The sequence below is a fragment of the Camelus bactrianus genome, chromosome 9 (assembly GCF_048773025.1).
Source record: "Camelus bactrianus isolate YW-2024 breed Bactrian camel chromosome 9, ASM4877302v1, whole genome shotgun sequence".
Taxonomy (NCBI): Eukaryota; Metazoa; Chordata; class Mammalia; order Artiodactyla; family Camelidae; genus Camelus; species Camelus bactrianus.
Genome location: NC_133547.1, coordinates 3,911,839 through 3,931,636, shown reverse-complemented (window position 1 = coordinate 3,931,636; position 19,798 = coordinate 3,911,839). Strand labels below are relative to the sequence as shown.

General features: G+C 40.0%; 1 protein-coding gene across 5 annotated transcripts; it reads right to left on the bottom strand.

The window, feature by feature from the left end:
* Window positions 1-5,841: 5,841 nt before the first annotated feature.
* On the bottom strand, window positions 5,842-19,376 carry LOC141573252 (uncharacterized). 5 transcript variants are annotated; one of them, XM_010961824.3, is made up of 4 exons: window positions 18,624-19,376; window positions 15,382-15,446; window positions 11,021-11,174; window positions 5,842-8,592 (listed from the first exon to the last, which is right to left on the bottom strand). In XM_010961824.3, exons 2-4 carry the CDS (start codon window positions 15,394-15,396, stop codon window positions 6,902-6,904), a joined length of 1,860 nt encoding a protein of 619 aa, XP_010960126.2. In that variant the 5' UTR covers window positions 15,397-15,446; window positions 18,624-19,376; the 3' UTR covers window positions 5,842-6,901. The 5 variants fall into 5 exon arrangements, with proteins under 5 accessions (XP_010960126.2, XP_010960127.2, XP_074225263.1 ...); XM_010961825.3 differs by having other exon boundaries at window positions 5,842-8,589; XM_074369162.1 differs by having other exon boundaries at window positions 11,048-11,174.
* Window positions 19,377-19,798: the final 422 nt, after the last annotated feature.

Below are 19,798 nucleotides of genomic sequence, written 5' to 3'. Positions count from 1 at the left end.
CTGCGCACGCGCAGTGTTAGAGGCGGGATTTCCGGGGGGCGGGGCCGAAGGGAGCGCAGGGAGTGGGGCGGGGGCGAGGAGGGAGCGCAGGGAGCGCGAGGAGCACCGAGGGTCGGGGCATGGGGCGGGACCTGCGCGTCCCTCCGCCCTGCTGCGAGGGCGTAGCTTCGGATTTAGAAATGCTAGCGTGTCTTTCACGCCTTGTGATGCAGCGGTTGCTACCTCCTTAGATTAAGTTACTGTCTTTAACTGTAACTCTAAAGCTTGCAGTTGTGTGGAACACTTATAATGAAACTACATGTTTTTCTCTTAAGTTGAAAACAGTTTAGTCAAAAGCTGTTTGTGCCAGTGGGTTGCTAGTGAGGCTGAAGCGATTCAGAGGTCTACGAACTGGGATCTCCGTTATAAAATATAAATATATTTAAAAGTATATTCTCTTTTATATGAACGATGTGGTTGGATCCAGGCACATTTCCTGCAGTTAGACTTAATTTAAGCAGTTTTAGTAAACAAGAACTGGAGTTGTCTTTGTAGCGATGCAAACTAGAATGTGAAATAAAAAACTCTCCCTGCGGAAAATGGGCAGTTTCATACTGAGACGCCACAAAACATCTCCATTCCCCATTCACTACAGGAGGCCAGCTTAACAGTGTGCTCAGTTCCAGAGACTCGGGGACAAGACCTGAGGTCTCAGACTGGAGGATTAAACAGTTATGGTAATTTAGGTCACTAACCATAACTTTAAACCTAGGAATTAAGAAAAAAGTTATAAATTGCACTGTTCTTTCTTTCTTTTTGCTAAGGTGTTCCAATTATTTGCCTTTTTAAAACTGACTCTCTTCCCCAGTTTAATTCAGATATAATTAATATACATCAGTGTATACTTTTAAAGTGTACAACATAATGGTTTGACTTACATATATTGTGAAATGATTACCACAATAAGTTTAGTTAGCATCTGTCATCTCATATAGATACAATAAAAAGAGAAGGCACAGAAGAATTTTTTTATAATTGATAAGAATTGCATTTGTCTTTATGAGTTATTCTATTTACACTTGTGATAAATTACCTTCAAATACTGTTCAGAAAAAAAACTTGTTTACATCCTAATATGCTTAAGTCAATACTATCTAAATATATTATAATTCCAAATTATCTGTACGTTCAGTTTGAAAGTATTAGAAACTTTACTTTTCATTTGAAAATCGTAATGTATTTTAGCTCTGTTTTCCATTTATGCACATTCTGTCAGGTGTGAATAACAATCCTGTAAGTATACAGACAAATTTGGGATATATTTTCACCTAAAGAATAATCATTTTGCAATATAAGGCATTTAGTAAGAAGGTATATTCTTTTAGATGAACCCTAAAGAAAGTAAAACTAGATTATCAAATATCCAATAAATTCATTTCTACACTAATTTTTATGGCAATATCTGTTAGCTCACATCTACTACAAAGAATATTTTCTCATATCCTTACAAGTGGAAGATTTCATCTACAATAGAGGAATGGCAACCCCTTGAAATATGAACATGTTTGTAGGGAAAATAGCCTATATAAAATATTTTCAGGTTAACTGAGGAGAATGTCCTGATGTGGCACACATATGAATACAAGAAGATACATCATCACATTTTAAAAAGGTGGGGTGAGGGGGATAGATTTTGGGATCTTTATAAGGTAGATTACTCTGTATTATGCAATACTGCTAACTAGCCATGTTGGCAAGAAACAACTTCCCACACAGACTTCCATGATTCCAAACAAGGAAATGAGTCGATGGGGAACTTTTCTTTAAGCACAGAACAGTAGCGGAGAAGTCAATTAATTACAGGTGCAAGTCATGAATCCATCTTGTTTACAGGGAATTGTGTTACTTGTGTAATTTTAAGGCAGCAAAATGAACATATTCACAAGGGGGAAGAAAGGACTTCTTCAATCATGGAAGATTTTGACCCATGGCTCCTGTAATATTATGAAATAGATGTAAATTATTAAGGACTTAAAATGTGAAAAACACAAGGATCTAGTTTGACCTGTGTATATATATTAAACCCTGTGCTAGAAAATTATATAGTATATACATTTTCAAACACAGATGAATGACTAAAATATTCCCCAGTCAATCTTAGGTAAGGAGATATTTTATTCCAAAGGATTATTACCATAGAGACAATGCTCTAACTACAAAATCTGCAGATGTCTCAAAAGTGTGACACAAAAGAGCTTTTCTTTTATACCGAGGGGTAAACAGGGCTACAAAAAAATCCCGTATGGGGGACTGGATGAGTAGGTGGCACAACTCAGGGAATATTTTACCCTGAACGTACCCACTTCTGGGGGAAAAGTGGTATGGGAGCGAGGTAGTTCTGAATTACAGTGCTCAAGAGTGCCCCCAAATTCCAAGGCCATGAGGGCTGAGAGAAGCTAAGTAATGTTTGATGAAATCATGCTAAGAAGTATTCTTCCCATTAATGAGTGAGGACAATCACTGATAAGGCAAAGGATGGGGATTTGGAGGATCTGTATTTCGCTGGGTCCTAAGTAAACAAGGAGGCTCTCACAAGTCTTACCGAAATTAACAGGGAAGGCTTGGCTTTGCGAGTTCCTTGGCTCACTTGGTGTGAGTGGATGGGCATGTTTCAACTTTAAATGAAAGCTTTCAAAGCTTTTGTTTGCTTTTTCAAACCTTCTCTTCTCTCTGCTGCAAGAAAGGTACAGCCCAGATACACTGGAATTTTAATCCACTGGAATTTTACCCTGAATCCCAGAATCAAATTACAGAAAAAGCTAGAAGTGAATAATAAAAGATATAATATGAGGCAGAAACAAATGTTTGTTGTTATAAGCCAAGGGGAATTCAGGGATATCTGTTACCATAGAAAACCTCCAGAGAGCACTTTTAATAACGTTTCCCTTTTTTTCTCACCCACCTTCAACTCTCAAATTCAAGGTTACAGGTAGGAGCTCATTATCTCCAGTAATTATTCCACCTTTGAAATCTTGATTTAAGAATTCCTTTCCTAGGTTATTACCATCATTCCTTCTATTATATATTCACTCTTTCCATTAGAATATCCATTTATTTTTAATTCACCTACAAATATATTACTTTTCATTGTCTAACTCCTCTCAATGGACTATGTGTTCCCAGTTACAACATTTCCAACTGGCTCTTCATGATCAAGTATTTGTAAATAACCTCAAGTTACTTACCTTCTTACATGGTGCTGCCTTCATTTGAGTATGCAAGCCTCAGATCTGGATGAGCTCAGTTAATGGCTTAACTCTCTTTACAAACAGGAAGAGGAAGTTCACACTGTTGGCCAAAAAACCCAAGCAAACAAGAAAATGAAAGAGACTTCAGGCTTTCAGTGTTCTGTTGAATTGCTATCCTTTCTCCAAGGGTCCTGCGCTAGTGGCAAATTAGAAATGTTGATACATTGTTTCCATTTTCATTCAATTCAAAATACATTCCCATTTCCTTTTTAATTTCATCTTTGTCCCACGATTAGTCACAAGTAGGTCATTATTTTTCCAAATATTTGATTTTCCAGGGATTTTTCTGTTATTTATTTCTATTTTAATAACATTATGGTTATACAGATATTTTGTATAACTTGGATTCTTTTAAAATTTACCAAGACAAGAATGGTTTGTCTTGGTAAAGTACTACATGGACTTTGAAAGGCTGCATAAAATCCTCTTGCAAGGTGGAGTTTCTTATAAAGTTTTCTTCCTCCTGTGGAGGAAAAGACCCAGTGCTTCCTATTGTGTGTCCTTCCTCTGTCTCACACTGCCACCACACTCACAGACAATGCTTCACTTCTGACACTTCCAGTCAACAGATATGTAGACATTTTCTCCACAACGAACAATTGTATATGACACCAGCTGGGAGTCCTACAGTTCAACTCAATTCTGACACTTTTCAGACATAGTATCAGATCCCACAAGACTGATCTCCCTCCCCCTCACCGCAACACACTTCAGTAGCCAGTGACAAGTCCAAGTTGTCACCTGTGCTTCTGACCAACTGGCTAGAGATTGGAGTTTCCAAACACCCCCCACCCCCAACTTTAAAGTTCATGAAAAAGGCTATATAAACAGCCAGTTTATATAGGATTGCTTCTTAAGTCCTAAAGAATAAAAAAGAAATTCTGACTAGAAGAAGTCTCCATATTTTAAATGTCTCCAATAGAAACTGAACATCATGCCCCATGAAGCCACACACTAGCTGTGGATATTCCTCCATCTTGTAGGCACGTTCCCATCCTGACAATTTTCTCCTATTTTTTCCCCACACAACTGCCCTTCCCCATTTGTATCTGCATGACACACTTTCAGTTAATGATTCTGCTTAAATATCACCTTATCCTATGGGCATTTCCTGAACATACTTTAAATTAGGGTCCCTTTCACTCTACCATTGTACACGTACACTTAATCACCATCATATTTTAATTATTGCTGATTTCCCCTTATATAATATAAGCTACTTGAAGATAGGCATGGATTCCCTGCTATACTGTCAATGATTAGAATCGTTCACTGACAGAATGAATGGATGCATTTTATCAGTGCAAAGAAGCTACTGCAATGCATAAATCCATAGATGAGTAGGCTGTGATCTATCAAAACTGCGATTATACTTGTGGCATCGATTTTTTTTGATACCCACATCTCTTTTACTGGTGGGGGGGTGCTGGCAGTTGGCGGGAGAGGGGGCTCTCACTGCACAGCTTGTTCGCTGGCGCTGCTTCCTGAGTCCTGCGGCTCCATCACGTCCGGCAGCTGGGGCTGGCGGCAAAAGGGCTCCACGCACAGGGACTCCAGGGCTGCTTCTGCCCGGAAGGCGAGCCCCACGGTGGCTGGGACCTGCGGCCGTGCTGTCTGGCTGGTGAAGCCACACTCACCCACGGTCTTGCCGTCGTCCAGAAACTGGCCGTCCTTGTGCAGCCGCTGCTTGTCTGGCAGATGCCTGAGGATGCCCTGCACTCCTTGGCGTCAGTGAAGATGGCGCTCTCCCGGCGCCCACCGTGAGAAACACGCGCATCTCGGCGGTGCTGCCTCTGCCCTTCAATGCGCCTGCGTGCCGTGCTCCGCCCACTCCCGGCAGCCCATGCGCCGGCCCCCAGCGTGCCCCAGGGCCGAAGGCCCTCTCTCCCCGCCCGGCGCTTACAAGCTAATGTTGTGAATATTTGTCATACATTCTCAGATGTATTTTGTTCACGCCTTGTGAATTTTAGGTCACACGTGCTAAACATTTCATCAATGAAAGGCTGTTTTCATAAAGTTTTTCTAAGCCACAAAACTTAAAGTTCAAAGTTCCCTCCCAGATGCTCCATTCTGCTCCCAACACAAAGTAATAATCTTGTCAGGTAGGATGGTTTCCTTTTGTGAGTGACAGGCCACCCGGAACACAGGAGAGAAGTAGGTTTATCATTCCCACCTGACAGGAAGTGCAGAGGGTGCAGTGTGGGCTGTGACGGGTCCTCTGCCCCGCCAGCTCCGTGAGCCTCCACTTAGTCTTCAGTGTCCTTACAGCAACACGGCTGCTGTGTGACTAAGAGCGCAGTGTGAGGGGGCAAAACCCTTCTCATTATTACGTTTTGTTTCCATGGTAACAATAATCCCAGGAGTTACCCCCAAATACTACTGGCTAATTGTATTAAATGGCCACCATAATTTTAATAAAAAATGGTAATTTTGAATTTCATATTCACACCTCAAAAACAGGTAAAGGGAAAAGACATTAGAGAAAACATTTGCAGAACAAATAAAAAATATCCCTTATTAATGATATTAAATGACAAAGTACTCAAGAATAACGTGAAGAGACAAATACCAGTTTACTTAATTCATCCCTAGAGTATACTATTTCATGTAATCCACTGCCGGTCTCCCAGTTGTTCCAAATGAAAGGTAGACTACTAACGCCCTTTCAGCTTTCTAACTTAAATTTATTCCCCTTCAGCTCTCTCTGAATCTAAACAAAAATATTTTCCAGTTTTGATATTGGTATTGATTCTAGCACCAGGGTCAGAAATGACAGAATCAATTTTGAGATCCTGTTCATTCATGCTATCCTACCTGAAAGTGGGAGATACACTAAAGGCTTATAGTTTGGGAATATTCTAGTATCACCTCTAAATGTATTTTAATAATAGGCTATAAGTTAATGGTAACAACTATTACAACTCAAGGATGTTCAAAATTGGGAAGCCAACATTAAGCTTTTCCCATATAAACACACACACACACCGCCCACATTTTATCTACTCACCTATCAGTTGATATTTAGGTAGCTTGCACCTCTTGGCTATTAAAAATAATGGTACAATGAACAATGGTGTGCATGTATTTTTTCAAATTAGTATTATTAAGAAAATATCCAGATGTGCAACTGCTGAACCATAGGGCAGTTCTATTTTCAATTAAAAATTATTTATTTATTTGGGGGGTAGTTAATTAGGTGTATTTAGTTATTTTTAGTGGAGGTACTGTGTATTGAACCTGGGACCTTGTGCTACATGCTAAGTATGCACTCTACTACTGAGCTATACCCTCCTCCCCTATTTTTAATTTTTTGAGGTACCACTATATAGTTTTCCATAGTTGTTGCACCAATTTACAGTCCTACTAAAAGTGCATGAGAATTCCTCATCTTCACCATCACTTGTTATTTGTTGTCTTTTTGTTGACAGCCATTCCGACAGGTGTGAGGTGACATCTCATAGTGGATTTGGTCTGAATGTCCACGATGGCTAGTGATGTTGCGCATCATTTTACATACCTTTCAGCCATCTGTATGTCTTCTTTTTCCATGATGGAGTCTCTTAGCCTGGGTAAGGCTGGAATACTTGCACAAGTTTTGTGTCAATCATTACATTTTAAGGTTTCTTCCTACTATAAATTCTCTGATGATCCACACAGCTTGAGCTTTGAATAAAAGCACTGCCACATAAGTTAGGTGTATGTTTGTTTTCAGTATGTATTTTCTGATGCCTAGTAAGGCTTGCAAATTGGGTATAAGCTTTGCCACACTGAACACATTTGTAAGGTTTCTCTCCTGTATGGATTGTTTTATGTTGAGTAAGATATGAACGCATTGTAAAAGCTTTGCCACACTCATTACATATGTAAGGTTTCTCTCCTGAGTGAGTTCTCTCGTGACCCCAAAGTTGTGAATGTTGGATAAAAGTCTTATCACACTTTTTACATTTGTAAGATTTTTCTCCTGTATGAATTCTCTGATGTGCTATAAGGCTTGAACGTTGGGTAAATCCCTTGCCACACACATTACATTTGTGTGGCTTCTCTCCAGTATGAATTCTCTCATGACCCCAAAGTTGTGAATGTTCAATAAAAGCCTTTCCACACATGCTACATTTGTGTGGTTTCTCTCCGGTATGCATTTTCTGATGCCTAGTAAGGCGTGAAAATTGGGTAAAAGCTTTGCCACACTGAACACATTCGTAAGGTTTCTCTCCAGTATGGATTGTCTCATGCTGAGTAAGATTTGATCGCATGGTAAAGGCTTTGCCACACTGAGCACATATATAAGGTTTCTCTCCAGTATGGATTTTTTTATGTTTGTTAAGGCTTGAACGTTCAGCAAAGACTTTACTGCATTCACTACATTTGTAAGGTTTCTCACCAGTATGCATTTTCTCATGACTCCAAAGGAGTGAATGTTGGATAAAGGCCTTACCACATTCCCGACATTTGTAAGGTTTCTCTCCAGTGTGCATTCTCTGATGATTTGCAAGGTGTGAATTTCGACTAAAGACTTTGCCACATACATCACATTTATATGGCTTCTCTCCTGTGTGCACTCTCTGATGTGTAGTGAGATTAGAACACTGGTTAAAGGCCTTGCCACACACATTGCATTTGTAAGGTTTCTGTCCAGAATGGATTCTCTTGTGATTCCTGAGGTTTGAGCTTTTGCTGAAAGCCTTCCCACAGGCATCACAGTTGTAGGATTTTTCTCTAGTGTGTGCTCTCCTGTCTTGTGCAGGTAACAAAGTGTTTTTCACACTAGCAGGAATTCTTTGCAGTGGTGAAACTGAGGAACCACTGTTGATTGACTTCTCAACTTGACTGTATTCATACATTTTCTCCTCAGTTGGGAGTCTCTGCAGTGCAGCCACGTGGGCCTGCAAACTTACTCCAATTCCACTTTCCAAACAATTTCTGTACGTGTTTCCCGCAATGCTTATGCTATGTTTCATTTTTAACAAATTTCTTATGAATGGTTTGTCATGCATGAAATACTCATATATATTAATACTTCTTACAGAAACACTCTGAGGAAAATTAACTAAGGATTTATCATCTTGATCTTCTCTATGACTGAGGCTTTTGTTATGGGTCAAAGGCACTTCTTTATAATTTCTTGCAGCGTAGCCCCATGTGCTCGCACCCTCATGTGTATTTTCCCAGACTTCCTTGAGGTCAAAATCCTTGATGCCATGGCTTTCTTTTCTGTCCAGTATCACCAGATGGTATAATTCTTCTTTATGAATGGCCTCTCTTGGTACTAATTCCTTGACTGCAAATCCAGCAGAAAGGCTTCCTGCTAAGTAAGTTGGAAAATAAACATTTTGTATTGAATTACAAAATTATACAAATAACAAATTAAAAAAGATGTTTTTAAACATCTGTATACCACAATAATAATTAATGAAATATTTAGTAACCCATGGTAGCTCCAGCAGGTACGTTAATAAGTAACTACAGTTACACAAAATAATAAGTCTCTGGCATTCTAAAGGATTCTTCCATAAGAACTGAAGAAAGAATTTACTTTCCAGAAGAAACATATAATAGGAAAAGTAAAAATCACTGAATTTTGATATATCAGGTTCAGGTAAATACAAAATAAAAATTAAGAATTAGGGAAAACTGTCTGAAATCTCTATTATGATTTAAAGCCTACAGTTCTATAATAGCCAAAATGGAGATCAACTCCTTAGCCATGAAGTATGATTTAACTATGCAGTTATATGGCCAAAAATATATATAGTGTATAGTGTGTGCTTTGAAAACTTGTTATCTAAGGTGAGTAAAAATACTAATCTGGAAAAAATTACAAAATGACAACATACAAGGTACACTGCAGGCACATGTAAATCTCATAAGAAACATGATCAAAAAATTGACATTATCTTATAAACTACAGGTAACTTCCTAGTCCTTACTATGTGCCATATAGTGTTTGAAGCCCTCTGGCAGCATTATTTTAATCATTTTTGATGTAAATTATTCAATTTTTCATATCAAAACAGAAGGCTCACAAGGCTTAAATACCTATCCCAAAGTGACTGAGAGCAAAATCCAGAGTCAGGGTGTGACCTGGGTGTGCATACACCCATGACACATCCATGAGCATTCACAAGCATTAAGCACCACTGTCCATCCGGGCAGTGCAGACTATGACAGGTCTCAATAAACACCAGAAGCCTACAAAGAAACGTTTCAAGAGAGATATAGAACCTGAGTTGTGTCACTGTTGTGTTACGTACAGTGTGACTGTCTCACCATTCCCAGATAACAGTACACATCATCGTGTCCTGCACACGTTGATGTACACAGTCACCAGATCCTGCTGCTGATCTGAGCAAGCTATACTGTGCACAGTAGGGGTCTTTCCTTTTGCAGTGTGTACAGTGTGGGAAGGGGGCAAGTCCTGCCAAAAATGGGGAGCCTAGGGGCTCAAAATTAATATACTTCTGGGAGGTACCAGAATAGTTGGATCAATAAAAATCTGAGGGAAGGCTGGGACTGGGATTTAATAAAGCAAGAGTAATGGGCAATGTGGGAGCAGTGCTTGTACTTGCGAATCTATGAAAATCTGATTGTGCTACAGCAGTTAAGGGGCTGACCTTGGAAAAGAGAACTGGTTTAGCAAGAGGCATAATACTGACTCACTCTATGTAAACTATACCATGAGTATGAGCATACATGTCACTATACATTTGTCCAAGCCCATGGAATGTACAACAGCAAGAGTGAACTCTAATGTAAACATGTACTCGGAGGGGTTAGCTTGTGTCAATGCAGGTTCATCAGTGGTAACAAAAACACCCCTCTCGTGTGGGATGTTGATAATGGGGCAAGGTCTGCATGACTGGGGTAGAAAATACATGGGAAATCTCTGTAACTTCCATTCCGTTTTTCCGTGAATCTACAGCTGCTTAGAAAAAGTCTATTAGAGGGAAGCTGTATGTGTTAATAGTCAGTACTAAGTAATTAAAAAAACAGAGTAAAAGGAGTGACTTAGACTATCTTTTCAAAAATTTCTAGAGATTACGTAGGTTTTGGGGAAACAAATGTCAAGTAATAAACGCTCAAGAAAGACATCCTGTAAAATATAAAGATCAATATTCATTCCATGACTCCACAGCCCAAATTGTAGCTATACAACAAAGAACACTAAAAAGTTCATCAAAAATATGAATGAATGATAAAATAAAGAAAAAGGTCATTTATAACAATGAAATTTGCAAGATGAAAGTAAAAGTACCAGAGGTTTAAACAAATTACAGCAGACATAAAAAATGCTGGCATCAGAAGCTCCCTCAGCTTTGTTCAGCCAAGAAGAAACAAAATTACAGAGGGGTCTAGAACTGTATTATAAAAATCAGTCAACTGCCTGCCTGCTGAATGCTTAGATTATTTTAAGTACGCAAATATCTAGCTCTCTTCTAAAAACTACTGAATCAAAACCACAAGGGTAAAAATCAGAGAATGAGGTATTTTTAAAAATTTGCCGTAAGGCTTTCTACTACTGTTCCGTAAGCACAACTAATGAGCATGGATGCAGAACTTCTGAAGAAAGGGAAGTCAGAGTCTGAAATCATGTTATAAAGCCTTTCAGCCTTTCAATCTGAATCAAAACAACTTCAACCACTCTCTTAAGAACAGGGATTTGAAACTGTCACAGGCACGCCAGGGGCTTGCAAAAGACTCACAGGGAACATGCAAAGGTGGACAAGAGTAGTTACCGACTTCCGGAGGGACGTTCTCCTCACCCAGGGAGAGCAGGTTCCTGCAGGTCTCCAACATCACGTCCCTGTACAAGGCCCTCTGGGCAGGGACCAGGCACTCCCACTCCTCCTGGGAGAACTCGATGGCCACATCCTTGAGTGTAAATAGTCCCTGAAAACAAAGTGCATTTCATAACGTGGGCAAGGAGAGAGTTCTGAGTTTGACACAAACTTACATAAACTGATGTGTATAAGGGTTGACTGGGCTGCAGTGAATGTTCTGGTTGATCCATAAGATAATTCTGAGCAAGTTATATTTCTCTAATTCTTTTTAACTGAGGTAAGATTCATGTTAACATAAAGTTAGCTATTTTAAGGTACCATTCAGTGGCATTTAGTACTTTCACAATACTGCACAGCATCAACTCTAGTTCAAAAACATTTTTAACATCACTGAAGGAAATCCACCCATTATGCAGTCACTTCCCATTCCCCTTTGCGCCCAGTCCCTGGACACCACTAGTGCTTACTGTCATTACGCATTTACCGACTTGTGATATTTTCATATAAATGGAACAGTACAAGATGTGAGCTTTTCGGTATGGTTTCTTTCACTGAGTGTTTCTGGTTCACCCATGATGTGGCACTTATCAGTACTGCATTCCTTTTTTATGGCTGAATCACATTCTGTCTGGTTGTTCCACCCACTACTAAAAGGAGAGTACTGAGGTCTCCAACTACGAGAGTTGAACTGTCCATCTCTCCTCAGTTTTTGCTTCAAAATACTTGGGGCTTAGTTGTTATGTGCTTATTGCTTTTGGCTGTTTCATCTGATTGACGGATTAATCAACTGGATCAACTGATGTATATGTCCTTAAAAATCTCTGGTAACCATTTTATGATTTAAAGTTTATTCAATCTGGGATGAGTATAGCTAGGACTGGTTACTATTTCCATGGAATATCTTTTTCTATCCTTTCATTTCTACTTGAGTATTTCATTTCATTTCATCCCTATTTGAGTATCGTAAAGTGTTTTGTAGAAAGATTCAGTAAAATCTTAAAAAAAAAAACTTGCAGTTGATGCCTTTTAATGTAAAGTTTAACCTATTTACATTTAAGTAACTCTAAACAAGGGAAGAATTACTTCTGCCATTTAGCTATTCAATTTCTAAATGTCTAATATTTTCTTTGTTTTGTAATTCCACCCTTGCTTCCTTCTGTGTATGTCTCTGTGCATAACAGTCAGATTCCCTTCATATTTACTTTTCTGTATATTTTAAAATTATTTTCTTAGTGGTTACCTTGGGAATTACAGTTTACATATTAAACTGATATTATCTGTGTTCCAGCTGATATCACTTAGCTTTAACAGCATACAACTGCTCCTATACTGCCCCCTTATATTATTGTCAAAAATTATTTCTTTATACATTTTGCATTCAATAACAGATTTATGATGACTTTTACACATCTGCCTCAAGCCACAAAGGAAAAAATGAGTTAAAAACTAAAAATACAGTAATACTGTCTTTTATATATGCCTATCTAGTTACATTCCCACAGTTCTTTATTTGCCCCTGCGGCTTTGAGGTACTGCTAATAACCTTTCATTTCAGCCTGAAGATCTCCATTTAGAATTTCAAGTAGGATAAGTGAGGCAGTGTGAAGTCCTTCAGGTTTTGTTTACATAGCTGTCATAGGTGTCTCTAAATTTCATTACCAATTTTAAGGCATAGTTTCCCCGATAATGAATTCCTGGTAGTTTTTTTTTTTTTTTTTTTTTAATCTTTCAAACTTTAAGTATATCGTCAGACTCCTTTCTGGCCTCCACAGTTTCTGATGAGAAACAGGCTGTTAATCTTCTTGAGGACCCTGTACACGAGAAGTTGTTTGTTTCACTGCTTTTCCCACTCTCTTCTTGTCTTTGTCGTTGGTTATATGTCTTGGCCAGGCTCTGTGTTTATCACATCTGAAGTCTGTTGAGTTTCTTAGATTTGTAGCTTCATGTTCTGAATAAATTTGTGAGGCTTTCTGCTCTTCCTTCTTCAAATATTCTTTCTGCCCTTTCTCCTTTCTTTCTGGGTCTCCTATTATGTGTATATTGGTATTTTTGATAGTGTCCCAAATATTTCCTAGTTTCTGTTCATTCTTCTTTTTTTCTACTCTTCTTCCGCTCAGACTGGATAATTCCAATTAACGTATGTTAAGTTCACTGACTCTTTATTCTGATTGTCAATCTGCTGTCGAAACCCTGTAATGAATTTTCAAATTCAGTTATGGCACTTTCTGGCTCCAGAATTTCTATTTCTTCTCTTTTGTGTTAACATCTATCTCTTTACTGGTATTTTCCATTTGTTGAAACATTGTTCTCTGACTTTCCTTTAGTCTTTGTCCATGGTTTCCTGTAGCTCTCTCAGTACATTTAAGACAGTTGATTTATAATCTTTACTTAGTACTTGTAATGCCAATTCTTCTGAAACAGCATCATTAATGCAGTAATCGTGCTCAGGTTGCCCGTTCTGGAGAAATCCTTAGACACCTATACTGAAGTTGGCCTAATGAAAAGTAGCCACTATGTCATTTTTTATAACAGTAAAAAATGTGAAAAACCCCTGTTTGAGAGCATTGAGAGAATGCTCCAATGAGGATCTAAAGAACAGTCATCTCTACATTTACTAATATGAAAATTCCAATACATATGGCATGTAAATATTTAAATTTACAGAATAAAGTATCATAACAAAACATTTACTGAAAAACATGTTCTAAAATCACATTTCAATGTATAAATGTATTTTAAATATCAATCATATGTGGTATCTCAAAAAAAACGGACACTGTGAACTCATCTACAAAACAGAAACAGACTCGCAGACTTAGTAAGCAATCTTATGGTTACAGGGGAAAGAGGGTGGGAGGGGATAAATTTGGGAGTTTGAGATTTGCAAATGTTAGCCACTATATATAAAAATAGATTTTAAGAAAAGTTTCTTTTGTATAGCATGGGGAACTATGTTCAATACCTTGTAACAAACTTTAATGGAAAAAAAATGAAAATGAATATATGTATGTATATGCATGACTGGGATATTTTACTGTACACCAGATATAGGATATAGACACAATGTAACTGGCTGAACTTCAATTTAAAAAAATGCCTTTTAATAGATTTGTGCTGAGAACTAACAGTTGTTCCTGGTGGAGACAGTAAGTGACGGCGGAAGACAGGGAAGGGGATATTTTACTTATTTTCTAAACTGCATCACTGGGTGGAGCTGAACACAAATACACATACACAAGAAGGTCAGTACAAAACATGTAACACTGAACAACAATGAGTAGAATCAGAATGTGGCTCCAGGCTCTCTGACGGCAGAAAGTTATGCTCCTGTGTCCTGGCTAAATTATAACCATTTTTATCGAAAACCATCTGCTGCATGAGAATCCCTATGTGAACACCTGGGTCTCTGTGAGATGGATGTGGCGTGAATAATTTAAAGGACCCTTCCTGTTAGACAATTAAGTTGAGTCTACTTTTAAAAACTAATTAGGTAATAAAACTCTCTATACCTTATTTCTATTTTGGACCTTCCCACTTCATTTTTGAGTACTGATATTTTAGAGTCAGAAATATAATGATTCACTTCTTTTTTAAAAAAAAATTGTTTAAAAGATTTTTATGGGGGGAGGTAATTAAGTTTTTCTCTCTCTCTCTCTTTCCTTCCTCCCTCCCTCACTCCCTCTCGCTCTCTCTTTCTCTTTTCTTTCTTTCTTCCTTCCTCTCTCCCTCCCTCCCTCTTTCTTTCCTTCGTTCTTTCTTTCTTAACAGAGGAACGGGGTACTGAGCCCAGGATCTCGTACATGCTAGGAATGCCCTCTACCACTGTGCTACTCCCTCCCCTCAATGATTCACTTCTTTAACTTCCAATGCATTGATAAAATGTGATGAGGCAAGTTTCTCTGTATCAGTTTCCCTTTCCAGACCTCCTCTGATATTTGCGCACATTAACACATCACTTACATGTGTAGTCTCTGTGATCCTGGTTTCTACAGAGCTGACAGAGCATTCTCTCAACAGTCCTCACTGCCCTACCTCACTGACACCACAGAACCTACTCCCCGGCATCTCCAATCCGTGTCTGAGTATAAAACCCTCCACAGGATGATCACCTAAAAGGGGACTCTTCCCAAGTTCCATGTCACTGGGTCACCGTGAGGTAGAATCGGCAGGGAGATGAGAGGAGATTGAGGGAAGGCCCTGTGTGAGAGTAAATATTTTAGACAGGAAACTTCAGAGACTGAGAAATGTAACAAGTCCAAAATGAGCCGTTTTAGGAAGGAGAGAACAGAACAGTCAATGAAGAGTATGCCTTCTACCTGCGAAAACGCCATTCCTTCTTTCCTTCCACTTCCTCTGAGCTTCTTCCTCAGGTAAGATTATTCTGTGCGATAAAAATATGTTGTTTAATGCTTAGAATCAACACGCCTCCTTCCCCTGCCACAAGTATACACACAGGGAGAACCTTATGACAGTTCACTATCCAAAATGCGACAATGACTTATTAGCACCTTGCTTTTAGCCTCTCAATGACCTCTTCATGTCCACAGGAGCAAATAAAGCTCCTTAGGAGAGACTCTGTCATAAGTCCCCTTGTGACATGACCCTCGCTTTTGCCTCCAGCTGCATTCCTTTCACTCTCTGCTTCATACTTCGCATCCAAGCAACATTAAAAGGTGCTAATAGTCTCTTCACACCACTAACACACTTACTTTCTTCATTTTGGAATGCTGCTTCTCGTTTATTAGCTGGTGAACTAGTACAAACTATTTAAAATTCAACTTGAATAATAAAAATAAACTAAACTAAAATGGCTGTAAGAGTTGCCTCTCCCAATCCTCTTCCCTTAAATGGTCCAACTTTATCCCATCCAGATAGAATTATTCACCTCTGTAGTTTACACCTGCTTCTATTACTTCACAAGATATGTTTTAAAATACACACATATCCATTTTCCTTAAAAGAATGCAAGCTCTGTGTAAAAGGAAACACATCTTCCATTCTGGTAGTTTGCACTCCATTCCATATGCTGGCAACGATCTCCTGAGTTCTTTTCTGAACATAATTTGAAAGCCTTCCTTATAGTAACTTGACTTCCTTGCTTGGCTTACCCAGCTCCCCATCAGAAGTAGGGTCCACTATTAGGCCACTCGAAACAATAGGTTTGAGTGGAAAGACTCAGTCATGTAACACTTGAGAAATATGTAACTCTTAAGGAAATCTGAAATATTTGCACGTTTCAATGTCTTATTAGGAACAGGCTGTTGAGAGTGAATGAACAGCATAAGTGCAGAAGCAGAGGTAAGCAAACACTAGTTGGCTGACGTCACTGTGCTTATAGTAATATTACTTTCACAGCAATATCCTTTTATTATGAATGTCATTTTACTAATTTGCTACTGGATCACTAGTGCTAAAATCTGTCTATATACCAGAAGGTACAAACTGGCTCCCAACATACTCACTGGTGCAACTTGCAGCAGTATTTAAAAGGTGGATTTGATGCCAGTTGTGGGACTGGAACCAGGTCCTTAAATATGTGGACATAATACCAAAGGAGCGAGGACAGTCAATATTGATGAGGTCTTTTCTAACCTCAACAAGGAGCCTTCTTAGCCTCCTCACTATAATCAGAGTAGGAAGTTTTCTCGGTTTGACTGCAGCACCTATCCACTCATACTCTGGTTGACACACTGATTAGTATGAACACATACAGCAACACATCAAACATTACACGTTTCCACAAAAACAAGGCCTAACCTTTTCTTCATAATCTCTGCCTTCAGTAAAACATACCCTGCATTGTTTTACGACAAACATCACAAACCAATAAATGTGTTTTTTGCACTCAGTTATGATGCTCCAATGCTTATGTGAAGACTGTAATTCAACAGTTATTCAAAAAGTTGTCTCAGGTCCTTTGGCTCAGTTCTGGTCTCTCATACAGCATTCTACTTTGTCAAAGGTTCCTCCTAAAATTTGGCCTAAATTCCAAACCATAATATTCTACCGAAGAGATGGAGGACAATCATCTGCTTTTATGCTGTTGGTATCCAATGCTGTATTTACAGCAGTGCATTCTAAAATTACATTAGTTTTTTCCCCCCTCTTACGTTGAAGTATTGTTGATGTACAAATACTAGGTTACTTCTGGGCATACTACATAGCGATTTGATGTTTGCAAACATTACAAGCAAGACAAGTCAAAAAGAAAAGAAGAAAAAAGATTTGGCCCATGATGCAGAAATTGAGAAAGACAAGCTCAGAGAGCAGCATGCCTCTTTCTTTGAGCTTATGCTCCTGCCTCTTTCTTAGCGGTCTGCATTATCGCTGGAGGACTGGGGCACATTTCAAATTCTAACTGGGCACCCATCCCAGAAAACTGCCAAATGCAAAAACAAGACCAATTCTGAAGATCATTTCAGGGGTCCCAGTTGCACAGACTCAGAAAACCTGGTCTGCTTTAACTTCTCCATGTTACAGGTGGCATATCAGACTCACAGGGCAAGTAATTTTGCCAAGTTTACCTTGAAGAAGTCTGAGATGGGTGAGCAGAGCTGGGTGTAACTGGAGGCCCTGCTAGGTTTAAGTAGAAAAGGTTTGTCCTAATTCCAGATTATCTTTCATACTCCTGAGCAAGAGAGGCTTCTTGTTTGATGGTTTAATCAAACCCAAACATTTAATTCCTCTCCTCCAGAAAAAAAAAAATAGAATAAAAAATATGAAATTATAAAGTTATTACTCCAGGAAAATATGAAAGAGGGTCACATGTCAAGATAAGCTCTGAGCAATCTCTTCATTGTAAACACACGGGCTCTGTTGGAACAAAGTTCCACATCAATCCAGCCCATCCTTCAACATCTGCACAGAAAGGACAGAGGAGACTTGAGGGGAACATCATCTTAGCTGGAGACTTCAGTTCAGAGCCCACTGATTTAGCAGATAATTTAAGGGAAGAAAGAAGCAGTTGAATACTAAACTAACTGGTTAAATAAGGTCTTGAATGTTAAAAGATCACAACATCCTTATCACATGCATAGTGAAGTGCTGTAAAGCTATTTGCCAGACAGCAAAGAATAGTTCCAATACAGGATACAGTAGAAAGTATATAAGCCTTATAATCTAAACAATAAAATTTAGAGGAAGAATAATTTGGAAATTTAAGAACTATCCAATGAGTTCTGAGATTGAAGTTAGAACAAGTGTGAGGATACATCAAATTTAGAAAAGACAGACAGGAACCGCAGAAGAACGGGGGAGAGGGGAACAGAACCGTTAATAATGGCCGTTTTAAAAAGCACCATGCAGTGAAAGAAATTCTTCTTCCATTTATTTTTAAAGGTAAGAGGAGGAACTGGAATTGACTGAGCTAAATCTCTGCACTCTGGATGAACAGGGATTGCAAGTGGAATTATCAATGATGTAATCATCTGGTTTTTGCAACTCTCATCTTTTCTGCATTATTTAAACAAGTCAACAAACTTGACATTAATTAGGTTATAGAGCCGCAAGTTAGTACTTTAGAACTTAATATTCCACATCCAATCCACTCAATACTCACCTGAGTGTGGGTCCTCTGTTTTCTCCACCACTATGTACTCTGTTCTCTGTATATGTCTCTGTTTCTTCTCCTTTTGTTCATTTCTGTGTTTCCTCTTCTTTTTTCTACACATCATTCTGTTTCCCTCCCTCTCTATTCTTCCTCCTACAAACTGGCCCCATTCTGTTAGTATCTGTTTCAATCCTCGTGGGTCTTTCTCCCCAGACTTTCTGATGCCTCACTAAACGGCATCTATTTCTGCCTCTCGGTTCCCTCTCTGCTCTCTTCAGAGGTGAAGGGCGCACACCCAACTCCTGAGGGAAAACTCTGCACAACGGAACTGGGCGGAGGTGGCGGGAAAAGGGCTGGGGAAGTCGGAAGTCAGAGAAAGGTTTGAGAAGGGGAGGAAGGCAGCCCAGAGCAGGAAAACATCGCTGCAGGAGGTCAACGTCTATAAGCACCGCAGGCAGAAAGTTGGGGCCGGTGCCTGCCTCACCGCGGGTTTACCCGGACTCGGACTCAGACTCCAGGGACCGAACTGAGTCTTCTGGCGAAGCCACGAGAGGCGGAAGGGACGGACTCAGAGCGAGAGCGACGAGCGCGTTCAGGGATTTTAACTTACCGGGAGACCCCCGGAACCCGCGCGTGGAGAAGCGTGGCCTGAAGCCCGCACAGCGTAGTCACCAGAAAAACCGACACCCACCCGCCCGAGTGCATCCGTTGCTCCGCGGGACCCGCTTCCGGGTCTGCAGGTGCGTGCGCGCACGCGCACCAGGGCGGCTCAGGGGCGGGCCTGGGGGCGGGGCCCTGACGTTCGGTGGGTGGAGGCGGCGAAGAGGGTGGGGCTCAGCCTGCGGGCGCCGCCTCTGGCCCTCAGACCCTCCGTGGAAGTTTCTGGTCGGTTCCCCTTCACTCCCGGCAGGCTCTGCTTCTCTTGGATTCTTTGGACGTGTCCAGTGCCCTTTGGCGCCAGGCTCGGTACGGAATTAGAGATGCGCGGCCGCTTATGCCGGAAGCGGGGAGTTGAGAACGGTTTACGTGAAAGCTGCCGGGCGAGCGGACGAAGCAGCGGATCGTCTGAGCGGCGAGGCGGCGGCAGCGCCGGGAACTGGGGGCCGGAGTTGTGGGCGGTGCTTGGACCCCGGACCTTCTGGGACCCCAGGCCGTTACAGCTTCTTACTTAATTAAGCGAAATC